Source organism: Eleutherodactylus coqui, chromosome 6, assembly GCF_035609145.1.
Source record: "Eleutherodactylus coqui strain aEleCoq1 chromosome 6, aEleCoq1.hap1, whole genome shotgun sequence".
NCBI classification, from domain to species: Eukaryota; Metazoa; Chordata; class Amphibia; order Anura; family Eleutherodactylidae; genus Eleutherodactylus; species Eleutherodactylus coqui.
Genome location: NC_089842.1, coordinates 178,639,204 through 178,653,952, shown reverse-complemented (window position 1 = coordinate 178,653,952; position 14,749 = coordinate 178,639,204). Strand labels below are relative to the sequence as shown.

Sequence of the window (14,749 nt, the reverse complement as noted above, 5' to 3'; positions counted from 1 at the left end):
TCTAACCTAGAGACAACCCACACCAAGTTTGTGTCTTAACAAACGGAAATAGCCCATTGCTAGTCAAAAGTTATTTATTTGCACATGACAGCCGAACAATCGCAATTGGTCTTACAAAAATTTTCACATACAAGGAAAGACAAAAATTTGGCTATGTCAGAGACTTAAAATGTACCATACTTCAAACATGTTTTACTAAATAAAACAAAATCTGTACGTAAACCATTTGTCTATTGATAATTATAAGGTCACCCTGAGATGTTGCTCAGACCAAATGCAGAAACATTTTTCACAGAACGCAGAGCCATCGAGTGGTCTCCACTGAGATAGAGGATAACAATGTCACATTTATATCACTTTCTATGCTAACCTTTAAAATACTGATGGTATTTGTATTCATTAAAGGATGGTAGGGTAAAAGGATATAAAGTTATACACACAGAGTTAAGACAATTCTTACCAGTCAACTGAAAATATCCTAGGACTACCTTTTAATACAGGATAATTTTAGCCAACACTATCTGTCAATCATCTACAGGGGGTTCTTGATGTATTCTTGTATGTTAGATATAGAACAGGAAAAAAAAGTATGCATCAAGTTACCGCTAGCAAATAAAAGGAGGCAAAGATACTGGAAAAAAATCCTTAAGAGTTTTATTTGAAGATGTTTTGAGCTTACACCTCTGTTAAACCACCAAATTACAAAAACTATGCAAAAAAGTAAAACAAAAATAAATTCATTGTGCTTTCCTAAACAATTAGTACCATGCTATTGTTAAGGCAGCACCATATTCTACTACAGTTCAGACCACAGTCTGGTCAACGTCTTTTCTCTTTTCTGTCTGATTTACGATCTCGCTCACTTCTGGGCGGCCTTTTGCCTGACCGGCTACCTTCAGAAACAGTCCTCTTCCGGTCAGACCTTGATGAGCCTTTCTCCTTGGATCCTTTGGCGTCTCTGCTACTGACTTTAGAAGACTTGTGACTCCTCTCTGTTCCAGCAGTTTCTCTTTCTCTTCGCTTCCTCTCAACACTTCTCCTGCGTTTCTCATCTCTGACATGCCCTCCTCTCCCTCTGCTCCGGCTTCGACTTTCGCTGCTACTACTACTGCTGCTACTGCTATCCCTGCTGCTGCTCCCACTGCTGCTACTACTACTGCTTGAACTGCTTTGACTACTGCTGCTGCTAGAACTACTTCCACTACTGCTTGAACTGGAACTACTGCTAGAACTACTGCTGCTACTACTCCGGCTTCTGCTTTTGTTTATTTTGTTCTTATTTCTTCCTCTACTTCTATGCTTTCCTTTAGGTTCTGAGGTGGTAATCTGGGTCTGCTCTTTTTGGGGCTTTGGATTTACATTTGTTACTGCAGTTTCTTCTTTTTCAGGCTCCTCTTCTACTCGGTAATGGGATTCTAGCCTTGTCTGGGGCTCATAATGAGCTGGTGGATGGAACATAAGTTCTGGCTGTCGTTCCTTTTCTTGTTTTTCTACAGGGTCTGTATCTATTTCAGATTCAGGCTCATTTGTTGTTTGCATATCCGCTTCCTCGTGAACTTTAGTTTCTAACTGATCCTCAGCTCTCTCCTCACTCTCTACTTCCTTACTATGGTTAATATCATCGCATGCTTCAAAAACGTTTGTCAGACTAATATCCACTGCCTGCTGATGCTCCTCTTCCTCCATGTTGTCTCTTCTTTCCTCATCATCTTTTGTCTCCTCCTCAAGCTCAGTCTCCCTTTCTTCCCATTTACTAATCTGTGGCTCCTCAACCTCAACCCTACCCTCTTCCTCAATTTTTTCCTCAGCCTTAGAATCATCACCATCTTCCATAAGTCTATTCTCCTGCACCACTTCTACATCTTTTAAATTAATGCTAACATCCTTCTCTTCCTCAAACGTGTCCTCCATCTCTATGTCATTAGGCAGGTTACCTGTCTCCTCATCTATCTCATGCCGAGCCACCTTACCATCTTCTGGATCCTCCTTCAATTCTTCATTTTCATCGTCGTGCTTCTTTTCTTGATCTTTCTCTTTCATGGAATGGCGCCTAGGCCTAGCTTCCATTTTATTCAACTGTTCTGCAAAATCAGCTCGTCTATTTTCAAATATAGCTGAAACGAAGGAGGAATGGTAAGATCTTAAAATCGGAAAATGTATTTTATAGTTTTATGAAAGACTAACACAGGCAAAAGGCTCTTGCAGGCCAAAAACTATACTAGGCACCTAAGAACTACTCAATGAACATGTGAACTTACAATTCAGCTTTTTCTGCGACTCATCAAATAACTTCTGAGTTGGTGGACACATTCTACCAGGTATGTAGAACAGGTGGGGTCTGGTTTTGGTTCTTATATACTTGATAATTTTCACGTTGTGTTCATTCCATTCTTCTTGCTGAAATAAACAAATACTTTAGAAACAATAAGAGCTAACAGGTATAAACTTGTATGTAGATATAATTCCTTTAGGGTGCCTGTCCACGGGCGTGATTTCGCCGGCTGTAAACCGCCAGCGAATCACGCCGAACGCTTTCCATAGCATTGCTATGGAAAGCATTGCTATGGAAAGCGCCAGCACCTGTCCACGAGCGGAGAATCATTGCGATTCTCCACTCGCGGCGGGCAATTCGTAGCATGCTGCGAATTACCCCGATTCTCCACGGCCAGCCTAGCTATCAGATAGGGCTGACCAGCGGCGGCTCCTGCCACGGGACTTCGCATGCGCCTGTGGACAGGGGGCCTTACTCACCAAGTGTGCCAGTTCAACTTTCTGTTCCAATAGTCGCAATTCAGTCTGTTTGGCACGTCTTTCCTCAAAAAGTTCTCTCCTCTCATTTTCCACCTGTTTCTTCTCTTCTTCTGCTTGTACTTCAAGCTTTTGTTCAATTTCTTGTCGTCTTTTTTGCTGTAAGCCAATAAGAGTAATTATAATGCAGACAGTTACAGGATTAAAGAAGCATTCTCCTCATTTTTATTTTTTTCATTCATCATATAAATATATATATCCTCCCACACCTTCCCTTCTTGTTTAGTCATCCCTCATAGTGAACCCCATGGAAATTTCTAATCTATGTTCTCCGAATGGGATCACCAGTAGAGCTTCCTCTGGCCAGCATCACACATGTTTTCAAGTGAACAGTAACTCCTATCACATTACTGCTGATTAGAGGCTCCTGTCACACAGGTATAACTAAGATGATGATAGTTCATCCTCTGACTGTATACGTATGTTCGTTAGTGCAAATATCATTAACATCTAAATTCACCTAAATAGGCTATCCCCCCAGGTGGCAGAAATGGTATCAGAACAGCATTAGCTAGTAGCTATGCATCTTGGGATTGGTGTGAAAATGCAACCAACATCAAGATAGTGATAAATCTCTGGTAGCCATGGTTGTGCTAAACTGTCTGACTTCCACCTCCTTTTCACTACACAGGAGCACCCGGCAGGATTGTCCACTCACCCCCCTCGTTTGCTATTGCCATAGAGCCTCTGGCTCTAATGATTCAGCAACATGTATCATATAAAGGTATAACGATCTGATCTAGAGAGATGCAGATGACTTAATACTATACATGTTAGAACCTCGGAACACCTTGTCATTGGCCATTTCCCTGATAGATTGGTTTGGGGGTGTGGGGGTCAGGCTTGCGCATTAATTGGCAGAAGTCAACCTTTATGCCTCCAAGACTCTAGGGCTGGCAGATGGGAGACGTATTCCACAATTTGCCGGTTACTTACCAATTTAAATATCTTGGAATTTATATAACCAGGGATCCCGCTCGGAGCTTTAACCTGAATATTGCTCCTCTATTGACATCACTAAAACAAACTCAAAACCTGGCGTGTTTTGCTGTTAACTGTGGCCAGCAGAATAAACCCTATTAAAACATCAAGATAGTGCCTGATAAGCATCAGACAGGAGGCTGCACTGCAGGGAAGACCCTACAATATGCAGAGATGACCTCCAGACTGTGAAGGGCAATCAGGAGAGGGGGAAAAAAGGGACGGAAAAAAATGCGTTTTCATGGGAGTGCTTCTTTAAACCAGACCAGTCATGTCTACATGAAGCTGTCAAATGGCTAGAGAAGCTGACATCCGGAATATACATCTTCATTTTTTTGAATGTAAAAGGCCTTTTAGAAGCTACATGTACTTTAAAAACTGCTGTAATCAGCAGCTTACAATGTACCCCTACGCATATAGGAATAGCTGCCCATCAGCAACATACAGGAGAATTCAAACAATGGAAAATTATATTTCTTTAAGCTCTATGTCTCCCCTATCCCTAACAGTTTAGAGATACTGGAAATTGTTAAGAGTTTTCTCATCTGTTTTTTTATCACAGAGATTAAAAAATCCAGAAGCTCTGTTCTGACCAAGGGAAGGGATGGGGCGGGAGCTAGTGTGCTAAGCTCCTGCCTCCTTTGCCCCATGTCAGCAGCCAGCAATGGGTGGGGGCGGGACATTAGCAACTAGCTCCTGCCCCCTTCCCATTGCAAAAAGCCAGCAAGGGGCGGAGGAGGGGGTTTAGCAGTCAAGTTCCTGTACTCCTTCCTACTTCCCTTCTCCAGAAGCTGTCATAGGCTTCCATAGCAGTCTATGTATCCGCTGGCGTAAAAGCGCCCAGCCGAAATGTGCTATCTTGGCTGGCCACTTTTACGCCGTGCGAATACGCCCAAGTGAACTGATGCAAACCAATACATCAGAGGGGCAGCGTATATCAGCTGGGCGTGAAAATGTGGCCGAATAATGTCCATGTAAATTCAGCCTCAGATGTTTCGCAGGAATTACAGTAAAGTGCATCTGAAATTAGAACATGACAAGGCTTTTTTTTGGGGGGGGGGGGGGGGGGAGAATTTTCAATTTAAAACAATTATTTTTCCTACAACAGCAGGAGTTAGCAGAGATACAAAACTCACAAATTTTATTACCCGGACTCTGTAGTTTTTAGCAATATCCCATATGTAGAAATAAACTGCTGTTTGGCTTTGGCAGTTGGAATGCAGATTTTGCTGGAATGATTCTGATGCTGTGTTGTGTTTGCAGCCCTTGAGGTATCAGTACATTTGAAATCCCCAAGTAGTGACTCAATTTTGAAAACTACCCCCTTACAGAATTTGGGTATAGTGAGCATTTTGAGTCCACAGGTGTTTTATGAAATTTGTTGCTGTATAGTGTCTTGCCCTTTCCCCTAATGAGAATTTGCCAAAGCAGCGCCTTGGGGAGGCTTTTCAGGTTTTTTCCCCTAACCATGCTACAATGCTGCAGTTTCTGGAAGCAAGGCTCTGGAATAGGAGAAGATTTAAAAAAAAAACAAAACAAAAAAACCATCTAGGTAAAGGTGGTAACCCTAGTCCAGTAGTGGGGGCACCAATTCCCAAACAATTTTTCATGTAATCCTTACTAGCAGTGACTCAAGACATTGTTGAGTAAGCCTCTTCTGCAGTAAAACTCATGTGGGCCATAGCAAAGATAGAGATTTATTATGCAACAAAAGAAAAAAAAAATTGGTGGGGGACCATAGGATAGAGGATCACAGCAGAAACTTCTGTGTTTTTATACTGCCAGGATCGGACACTACACAAATGCATTGATCACACTAAACTAACTACATTAATATAAAACTGACATCCCGTGATGGCAAAAAGTTATAGAAGTGCTGGCCCAATGACATTTTTACAACAGCATTTCCTTATTAATGAAAAAAAAAAAACACTTACTCTCTCTGTGGCAACATTAGATTCTTGTTTGAATTTTTGTAGAGTACCCATCAACAGGCCAAATATTCGCCGATTTCTGGGGAGAAAAAAAAAATTAATGTTTAGAGGTTAATGGTTTTTCCATCAGGATAAAAACAAGGGTGCAATTTTTAAATTGTTAGCTAGATTGGGTTGGTAAGAAAGCTAATGAAGAGATATTTAAACACCACGGCCAGCTCATCAACTAGAATTGAAGACCAGCGGAAACAAAGTGCTGGCAGAATAAGAGCAATAGGGCAAAAGGGAAAGTGCGTACATCTTCCTTTATTTTGGTACTGCAGGCGGAGTCCAACAAAGGCCCACGGACAGATTATCGCTGCGGAATTTGCGGTCAGACGCCCACCGCGAATTCCGCAGCAAAGTCAGTCCATAGACATGCTATGTTAAAAGATTCTCCCCCGCCCAAGAGTGGAAATCAACTGCAATTTTCTGCTCGAGGGGGAGAATTGCAGCATGTTCTATTTCGTGCGGGGAGGAGGGCGCACGGATGGCTTCCATTGCAGTCAATGGAAACAGTCCGTCCCGAGATACTTCCATGATGAGTACTGCGAACGTATCGTGGGAATCTGCGCCATAGCCCAGCGTCGGCACGTCATACACACCGGCCAAGACACTGGCGGTGGACCCAGACAGGAGTATGGCGTCTCTGGGTAGGGGGGGGGCCCGCAGGTGGAATCAGATCCAGCCGTGGGCATGAGGCCTAAAGGAGCCCCAAGGAGTAAATTACAGATCATGGATGATTGGAGTGAAAAAATTTCAATGGAGCCTTATTTTCCACACTCCTATTAAGTGGGGATTCTTTATTCCGTACCAGCACTATGAATTATCCCACTACTGTGACATTGTGTATCCTATACCGGCGATATCATTAGTACACAGTGAAATTTTTCTGCGCAATAGCCCGGTACGGTTACACTGCTGTGTGTATGAATGAAGTGCTGTATTTACATTGATTATTCTAGTACTGACACATTTGTGCATTATTCCTGCACTGCCACCACTATGCTTGTGCAGTGATGAAAGACCCTCTCCTCAAAGCAACAGCTTAGCTGGGCTCATATGCAATGAAACAGTTCAAGAGGCCGTCTCCGGGTGAAAAAAAATATTTTTATAGAAAGTACTCAGCATGCTCTAAAAATATTTTAAAAACAAAAAACACAAACTACCCAATGTTTCAAGGATGTTTATTCCCTGTCACTTTCCAATTCTTGAGGCAATGACATCCTGACACAGGAAGTGTGACAAGAGCAAGCTTGTAAATGGCTACTGCAGCAGCGTGTCTCTGTTGTAAAGGTGTCGTGATTGCAGGAGGGGACTGAGCACCATCAGAACAGGAGTGGTGGGGGGGATCAGGTGAGGCAAGTATGTATTCTTTTACAGCCTAGCCAGCCCCTCCAAAAATTATTATTTCCTTGGCAAACCTCTTTAAGGTTCCTAACATTAGATTTCTGTATAGTCTGTGCTGAAAACGTGATTTTTCAGAATGAAAGAAATGGGAAAGTTCTTGACACAGAACTAGTAAAGAACGCCAAGATAGTTTAAGTCTTAACCCTTTCCAATCCAATTTGTATCCTGGTTTTCCTAGAGGGCTTACTCTTTTTCTGCCATTATACAACGGCGCTATATGCTGGCTAAAGCCAGTACTGCATGCGGTGAAACATTGAATAGGCTCCGACAGCAGAGGCAAGCAATATACAGTAAGAGAACCCCAACATATGTCTTCCAACATTGGAGCTGTACAGCCTTAAATCATAATGTCTTCAGAGGTCAGACAGTGGATTGGAAAGGGTTAACTATGCAAAATTGTGAGCCAGGATCAGTCTATGTATTTACTTACACAGGTACACCTCTTTAAGCAGATGACTATATACCATCTGAAAAGAATAGCTAAAGTTATTTCTAATAAATAATCTTAGAAAATTCTACCTTTGCTTTCCTTTTTCATCCATGTTCTGATCTTGTATAAGATCCCGGCGTGTACGTTCTTTGGAGGTAGCAACAACCGAGGATTGCAACGCTGGCTACATTTAATAAAGAACAAATACAATAGAATTAGGCTAGTGAAGAAGTGAACTGTAGATGCTATAAATAATGACACTAAGATCTTACTTTCTTATCATCCTCTTCCTCAGCGTCGCTTTCCTGGCGTGACTCTCTCCTCTGCCGACGCTCCCCACCCAGCCTGAAATATTAACTGAAGTTAATTAGCAGCCACAAGCATCTTTTTTTAATGAAATTGCTTAAAGAAGAAAACAAAACGCAATATAAAATAATTTGTGAACATGCAGCAAATAACAGCCTATATTATAATTCGAGGGTACATACAATCCAAGGACTAGTAATTTAGATCATTGTGCTGCAATCTAGGGAATTAGTGCTATGCTTTACTTTGATTGTGTTTTGCTTTGGACAAAGTATCAAAACTATACTGTATGAACAAAATTTTAGAAGCCAAATATGAAATAGACTTTACCTGCTCAATGCGCCTTCAAAGTCCCGTTGTTTGGCTGGGGGTCCTCCTCCTCCATCTGAGAGTCCACGCCTACAGATTAAAAAAAAAAAGTGAAAACATTGTTCACTAAGAAGTCATGATGTGACTAAGGGCCCGTTTACACAGAACAATCATTCAGAATTTCGCAGGAACCTGAATAATAATTCAGTGTAAATGTCTGCACAATCTGAGCGATAACTCGTACGCGTATCATTCTTATCATGCAGGCATAGGAAAGCAAGAGATAATCAGCCGGTGTAACCTTGAAGGTGGGCAACCACCTTTAAGGTAATCTGTACCGATGTGTCCCAATATTATTCAAACCTCCTATCTCCTCTGAATGGTGGTCCCATCCATAAGATGGCTTTCACGTGTAGATCACATGCCCCTATATATCATAAGGCCACCTCCACTGAAAGCGTGCCTGCCATCTACACAAGCACAGGTACTGGATGTCAGGAACACGAAGGCTGTATTAGTAAATATAAAAGACACACCATTTACACACATCTGTAAAGATAATCGTAAAAGTGGCCAACCCCTTGAAAATTGTGGCATTTTCCCATTTTTAGATGCAGAGAATAGTGCAAGATATATTGTCCAACAGAAACGCAAGACACATTTGCAAGCAAGTGGTAAAAAGTTAACAAAATAATCCCTTATAAATTGAAATGGTAATTACCGCAGCACAATGCCACCACGGCCTCTACCTCCAACGACATTTAGGCCTGTGATAGTCATCCGCCTTGCTGGTGCTGGCCTAGAAATAAAAGAAAAAAAGCTTAATACACATGAAACATTGCATAACTTATTTCAGCACATTTACACAGGATTCTCTCATGACAAGCCATCCATATGCCTTCAGTATAAGTGGGGGGTATGGCAGTTCAGCCCCTTTTTTCCTATGCATCAGTGGGAATTACAGTTATGGGGGTCTCCTGGGTAGCATAGGGATGTCAAAATGCACTTACTACACTGGGAAAAGCCCTTTAGATCCTAAGGTATTATTGTAGAAGGTTATCAGTAGAGTGATATTGTGGGGAAAAACTATAAAAAGTTGACATAAAAACACTAAATGACTAGGAAGGAAATGTGTTATGCAAAACAGAACTGGATTGACCACTGCTGATCCGCTGTTTAAACAGTTCATGGCACTTAGTACATAGTGAAGAGGCCTTGGCTTAGTTGTACATTTTTTACTACATTTATCTGAATGGAACCGCGCTGCTCTCACACCATGAATGAATGTGAAGTCACAGGACTGAGAAACCAGACGTAGCCATTGGCTAAACACGAAAGCCTTATAAAACAGCTGATCTTAAGTGCTGATCTGCAGAGATCAGTTATTGATGACCTCTCCTAATCCCCGATATCTGTCAGGTACTAAAATGCCCAAGAGACGCCCCAGCGATGATCGCTCCACCTGCCTCCATTCACAAGTGAACGATGCAGCAGCAGACCAACGGTTTTGAGGTCTGATCTGTGATTTACTCCCTGATCGGTCTTTTACTACGTGTTCACACTGCACAATTATAGTGCAAACCGCTCAATCTAATGAATGATGTGCATGATAATCGTGAATGTGTAAAAGGGTTTGCGAATAGATCATCAATTCTGGAGTCTCAGAAAAGACATTTTACCTTTCAATCTACAAAGTCACTGCTGGCACAGAATAAAAAAAACAAATACACAACTTAAGGCCCTTTTAGACAACGATTTTCGCTCGCTATGTCTAACTGCACTGACATCGTGCAGTTTTCGTCAAGCCGTCGATGATCTTTCAGCATGGTGAAAGATCAGCAAAATGTTATCAGGAATTCACAACGGGATACAGCTGATACTATTGTTTCAGCTGTATCCTGCTCCCTGAAGACAGGCAGGGTATGAAGAATACAGCTGTCCAGCTGTGTTCTTCATACCCCACTCGGAGAACTCAGCTGTATAACAGCCGGGCGCTCTGAGCAGAGAACAGCTGGATGCAGAAGACAAGCAGGGCCACCCTGCTTGTCTTCTGCATCCCCCGCTCAGAGGACTCGGCTGTATAACAGCCGGGCGCTTCGAGTGGGGGACAGCTGGATGCAGAAGACAAGCGGCCCCGCTTGTCTTCTGCATCCCCCAAAGTGCAAGGTGATCGCTTGTCTTCTGCATCTAGTTATTCTCTGCTCAGAGCGCCTGGCTTTTATACAGCAGAGCGCTCCGAGCGGAGTATGCAGAAGACGACAAGTGGGGCCGCTTGTCTTCTGCATCCAGCTGTTATACAGCTGAGTGCTCCGAGCGGAGTATGCAGAACACAGCTCGACTGCTGTGTTCTTCATACCCCGGCTGTTCACCGAGCACTCAGCTGGTATACAGCTATGCGCTCCGTGAGGAGTATGAAAAACACAGTTGGACCTCTGTTCTTCATACCCCACCTGTGTCCAGGAAGCAGGATACAGCTGAAACAATAGTGATCGTTGTCTTTTAGCATGCTGAAAGATGATGAGCGACGGGATAATGAAGACTGCACGATGTCAATGCAGTTAGACAACGATTATCGTTTAAAAGACGGCTTTTGAGCGAATTTTGAGAGATAATCATTGCCTAAATGGGCCTTTAGGCCACTATCGCACATGTATATCACAGCGCTTTTTAAGACACCCCATCATTGTGATGAGGTGCGATAAAAAGCACCAAAACGCACAAAGATAGAGCAGACACTGCTTAAAAAAAAATTTAAAAAATCACGTTAGAAGTGATGTGTTTCAGCGCTCGCCTGCGAAGCCCCATTGAATCTATGGATGTGTTGTACCAGTTAGAGCGGCACAAATGCAAACCAGAAACCAGCTCCTATGCAGACGCTCCCACACACGGACTGGCTGGGAAAAAAAAACAAAAAAAAAACGGAGAAAGTCCAGTGTTGGGTTAAAAGCCTTCAGTCTTTATTAGATGATCCAGACCGACATGAAGGAACAGAGAACATGGGTTGTCTTACCCATTTCAAGTAGGCATGTTGCCCTTAATCATAAAGACTTAAAGCTTTTAGCCCAACACTGGACTTTCTCCATTTTCCTGTGCAACAGTTAGGCCTCCCCCATGTACGTTTTTGCACAGCGTTTAGCGCTGCCTTTTCAGCGCTGAGCTAAACGCTGTACAACGCTCCCATTCAGTTCAATGGGGCTGTTCACACAAGTGTCAAAACGCAGCATCTTCAACTTTGCGCTTTGACAGCGATGCATGCATGTTCCATCTTTGGACGTTTTCAGCAAAGCGTCACCCATTGAATGGGCAGTAGTTTCAGTGCTGCTGAAAACATGGCACAACTAGGTACCACATTTTGGACAGCACTAAACGCAAGCTGCACTACCCCAAAAAAATAAAAAATAAATGCTCACATAGCAGGTGCCATACAGGTCTGTCCCACTGCTCTCCGGAGCTCTGGGCACTAGTCAGCAGCAACAGAGCATCTTTTGCTAGTGACGGGTTTGAAGCCCCAGCCTCCAGCAAGAGATTGCTCTGATTGGTTCCTCAAGCACTGGAACAGCCAGTCAGAGCCAGCACTCGAACCAATCAGAGCCATTCAATGAATGGCTGTGACTGGTGCATCCAACACTGGTTCAGCCAATCAGAGCAATTCCTTGCTGGAAGGGGGTCTTCAAACCCCTATAACAGCAAAAGACACTCTCTCGGCGCTAACAAGTGCCCGGCAGCCTGCCTGGAGGGCAGGTGACTTTTTCCAGCTTCCTTGCCTGCATTTTCAGCTGTGCTGAAAACGCAGCCAAAAAGTTAGCATAACACATGCCAGTGCTGCGGAAAGTGCAGTAAACGCAGCGCTGAAAAACACTGCATTTCTGCGGGCTGTGTGAGAGGCCTAAGGCCCCTTTGTCCATGACTGTGAATTCGCCGGTGGTAAATCCCTGGCGAATCACTCTGTCTGAAGCTTTCCATAGCTGCGAATTGCCCCGATTCTCCGCGGGCAGCCTGTCAGATAGGCTGACCTGCGGAGAAACGTGTGTTTGCTCCTGCGCCCGGGCAGCGGCATTGCAATGCCTGTGGACAGGAGGCCTAAAGCAGATAAATGCACTAAAAAGATAAATAATTATTTTGCCCAACAAAAGTAGTTTCCAAGCATCAGAAAAATGCATTCACTGCACCAAAATCCTTTAACAGGGTTTATCCCCGTTTTTAACTGCTGCAGCGGTAGTCACTATCCTGGTGAATGTTCAGCTCCTGAAGACCTACAGGCACTTCACAGCAATCCATCAAATATGTCATGGTTTACAATAATTGAGTTACCACTTTTCAAGCTTAATTAGAAAAAAAGGTAGCTAAAATTTTTTTACTTACTGATACTATCGGTATGGGAAAGAGGATTTTTTTCCTCTATTAGATAAGTTTTCCCATTTTGCAATGCCACCAATGGTGTGGGTATAATTTGTCAAACCTTTAGGCCTCCTTCACACGGGCAACATCGCAGCGATATTGCATCGCTGTACCGTACGATATCGCTGCGATTTTCTCTCAGTAATGCCGCCATTTTGTAGCGCTACAAAGTCGCATGTGACGCTACAAAATCACGTGACTTTGTAGCATCTGCTACTGTCAAAGTTGCATCGCATGCAAACCGCGTTTTCGTGCGATGCGATGCAACAGAGAGGAAGGCTCCAGAGAAACATGGGCTACAAAACCTCGTGTGTTGCGAGCATATCGCCGGACCTGCGAGGTTTGTGTGTCGTTTTGTAGCATGCTACAAAACATCTCCTGTGTGAAGGAACCCATAGGAAACCACGGGCTTCTCATACATGCGATTTGTAGCATCGTAGCAATGCTACAAAATCACGCGACTTTGTCGCCCGTGTGAAGGAGGCCTTATAAACAATGACATATTTGGATTGCTGTGAAGTGCCTGTAGGTCTTCAGGAGCTGAACATTCACCAAAATAGTGACTACCACTGGTATAATACGTGGCACAAATATCAGGTTCGTGTCCCCTTTTGGATGCTACAGGGATCCAAATTTACTTTTGCGGAGAACGACAGATTTTAAGGCATCGTTTGAGCAAAGTTTTCAAGTTAGCTTTGGTGCAAAAAGTTCAAGATGGCACTATTAAACTTAGCATAAGAAGTGGTGCAGGACCTCCAATTTTGGCCGTCTGCAGACGGGCAGAAATTCCACGGCGGGATTCTCCGCAGAACTTCTGCCCGTACACACCTGCATAGGATTGCATTACAACACGCAGTCCTATGCAGACGGCCGCGGTTTGTCTGCGCGAAATCTTGCGTGGCAAACAAATGGCGGCATGCTCTAGTTTTGTGAGGGGCTCGCAAAGCCCCGCACAGAAACGTCACTCGCCGGCCACCGGCTCCGCATGCGCCAGCTGTCGGCACATGAAAGAGTCGGAGCTGCGGGAGTGGGTGAGTGTCACGCTGCTCTCTGCAGGCGCTCAGGTCGGGTCCTGCGGCGAGAATTCTCGCAGCCGGATCCGACCGTCTGCAGGCGGCCTTTAGCTTTTATGAGCATGTAGTTTTAAGTTTAATAGCGGGGAAAAAAAAGGTATTTTATTCATTGTTGTGCACGCACCTGCAGAGAACACCCCCCCCCCCCCCCCAAGGAAGGTGTTTATCTCAGGAACCATTAGCTGTAGGACCATAAGAGAAATTTGTGATACCATGGGCGTGTAATACACAAATTGTGAACCAGGTGGGGAGCATCAGACCACTTGACATGGAACACCTCCTTGCAGCTAGAACAGCAGAGCCGCATGGGACCTCCAGCTAGATATCCACCGGGTGTATTCTTCCCCAAGCTGTGCAGGTGTCATGGCGGGCTGTACCGTGTCCCATCAGTCATCATTAGACGCACAACACGGCAACCACAGCCATGATGCCGGGGAAGTAAATTTGCTACTACAGCTTTCACAGACTTATGTACCTCCTCCATTGGGGAGACTACAGTCAACCCTAAACCACTTACAGGATAATATCTGAACTGGCTGATAACAGAGAGCAGATACTGAAAAAACTATCAAACGTCCATGAGATAAGTGCAGCGCCCCTAGCAAGGTCAGCCAGCGTGGTAGGAGGCACATGGCGCAGAGCACTAACAACACGCCCTCACTACTACATTCCCCCTAGTAGGAGCGCAGGCCGCTCCCCACGCCGCCTGGACGTGCAGGCTGCTGTCGGGCCATGCGCCTCATGTCTGCTCGCAGCCCGGCCTCTCCTGCCGCTCCCCCCGCCTCCATACCTGGCATCGTTCGGGTCGCGGCCGGTCAGTTTCCGTATATTTTCGTCCACATTTTTCAGACTCTCCTTCGCCTTTTCCAATTGTTCTTGCAAAGTGCGCACGGCAACTGCCATCTTGTCCGCCCAACTCGCTCGAGAACCACTTCCGGGTAATAAAGAGAAAAAAACCAGATGACCTCGTATGGAACCTCAGTATATACCAGCGGAAATGACGTAGGAGAATCGCGCCCAGACCTCTCGGACCAATTAGAAGGAAGGGGAGTGGCGACTCT

General features: G+C 44.3%; 1 protein-coding gene across 1 annotated transcript; it reads right to left on the bottom strand.

Moving 5' to 3' along the window:
- Positions 1–629: 629 nt before the first annotated feature.
- On the bottom strand, positions 630–14,646 carry PNN (pinin, desmosome associated protein). The gene is made up of 9 exons (XM_066608331.1): positions 14,479–14,646; positions 8,939–9,016; positions 8,239–8,307; positions 7,875–7,947; positions 7,692–7,786; positions 5,727–5,802; positions 2,752–2,907; positions 2,259–2,397; positions 630–2,114 (listed from the first exon to the last, which is right to left on the bottom strand). Exons 1-9 carry the CDS (start codon positions 14,589–14,591, stop codon positions 820–822), a joined length of 2,094 nt encoding a protein of 697 aa, XP_066464428.1. The 5' UTR covers positions 14,592–14,646; the 3' UTR covers positions 630–819.
- Between the last annotated feature and the right edge of the window lie 103 nt (positions 14,647–14,749).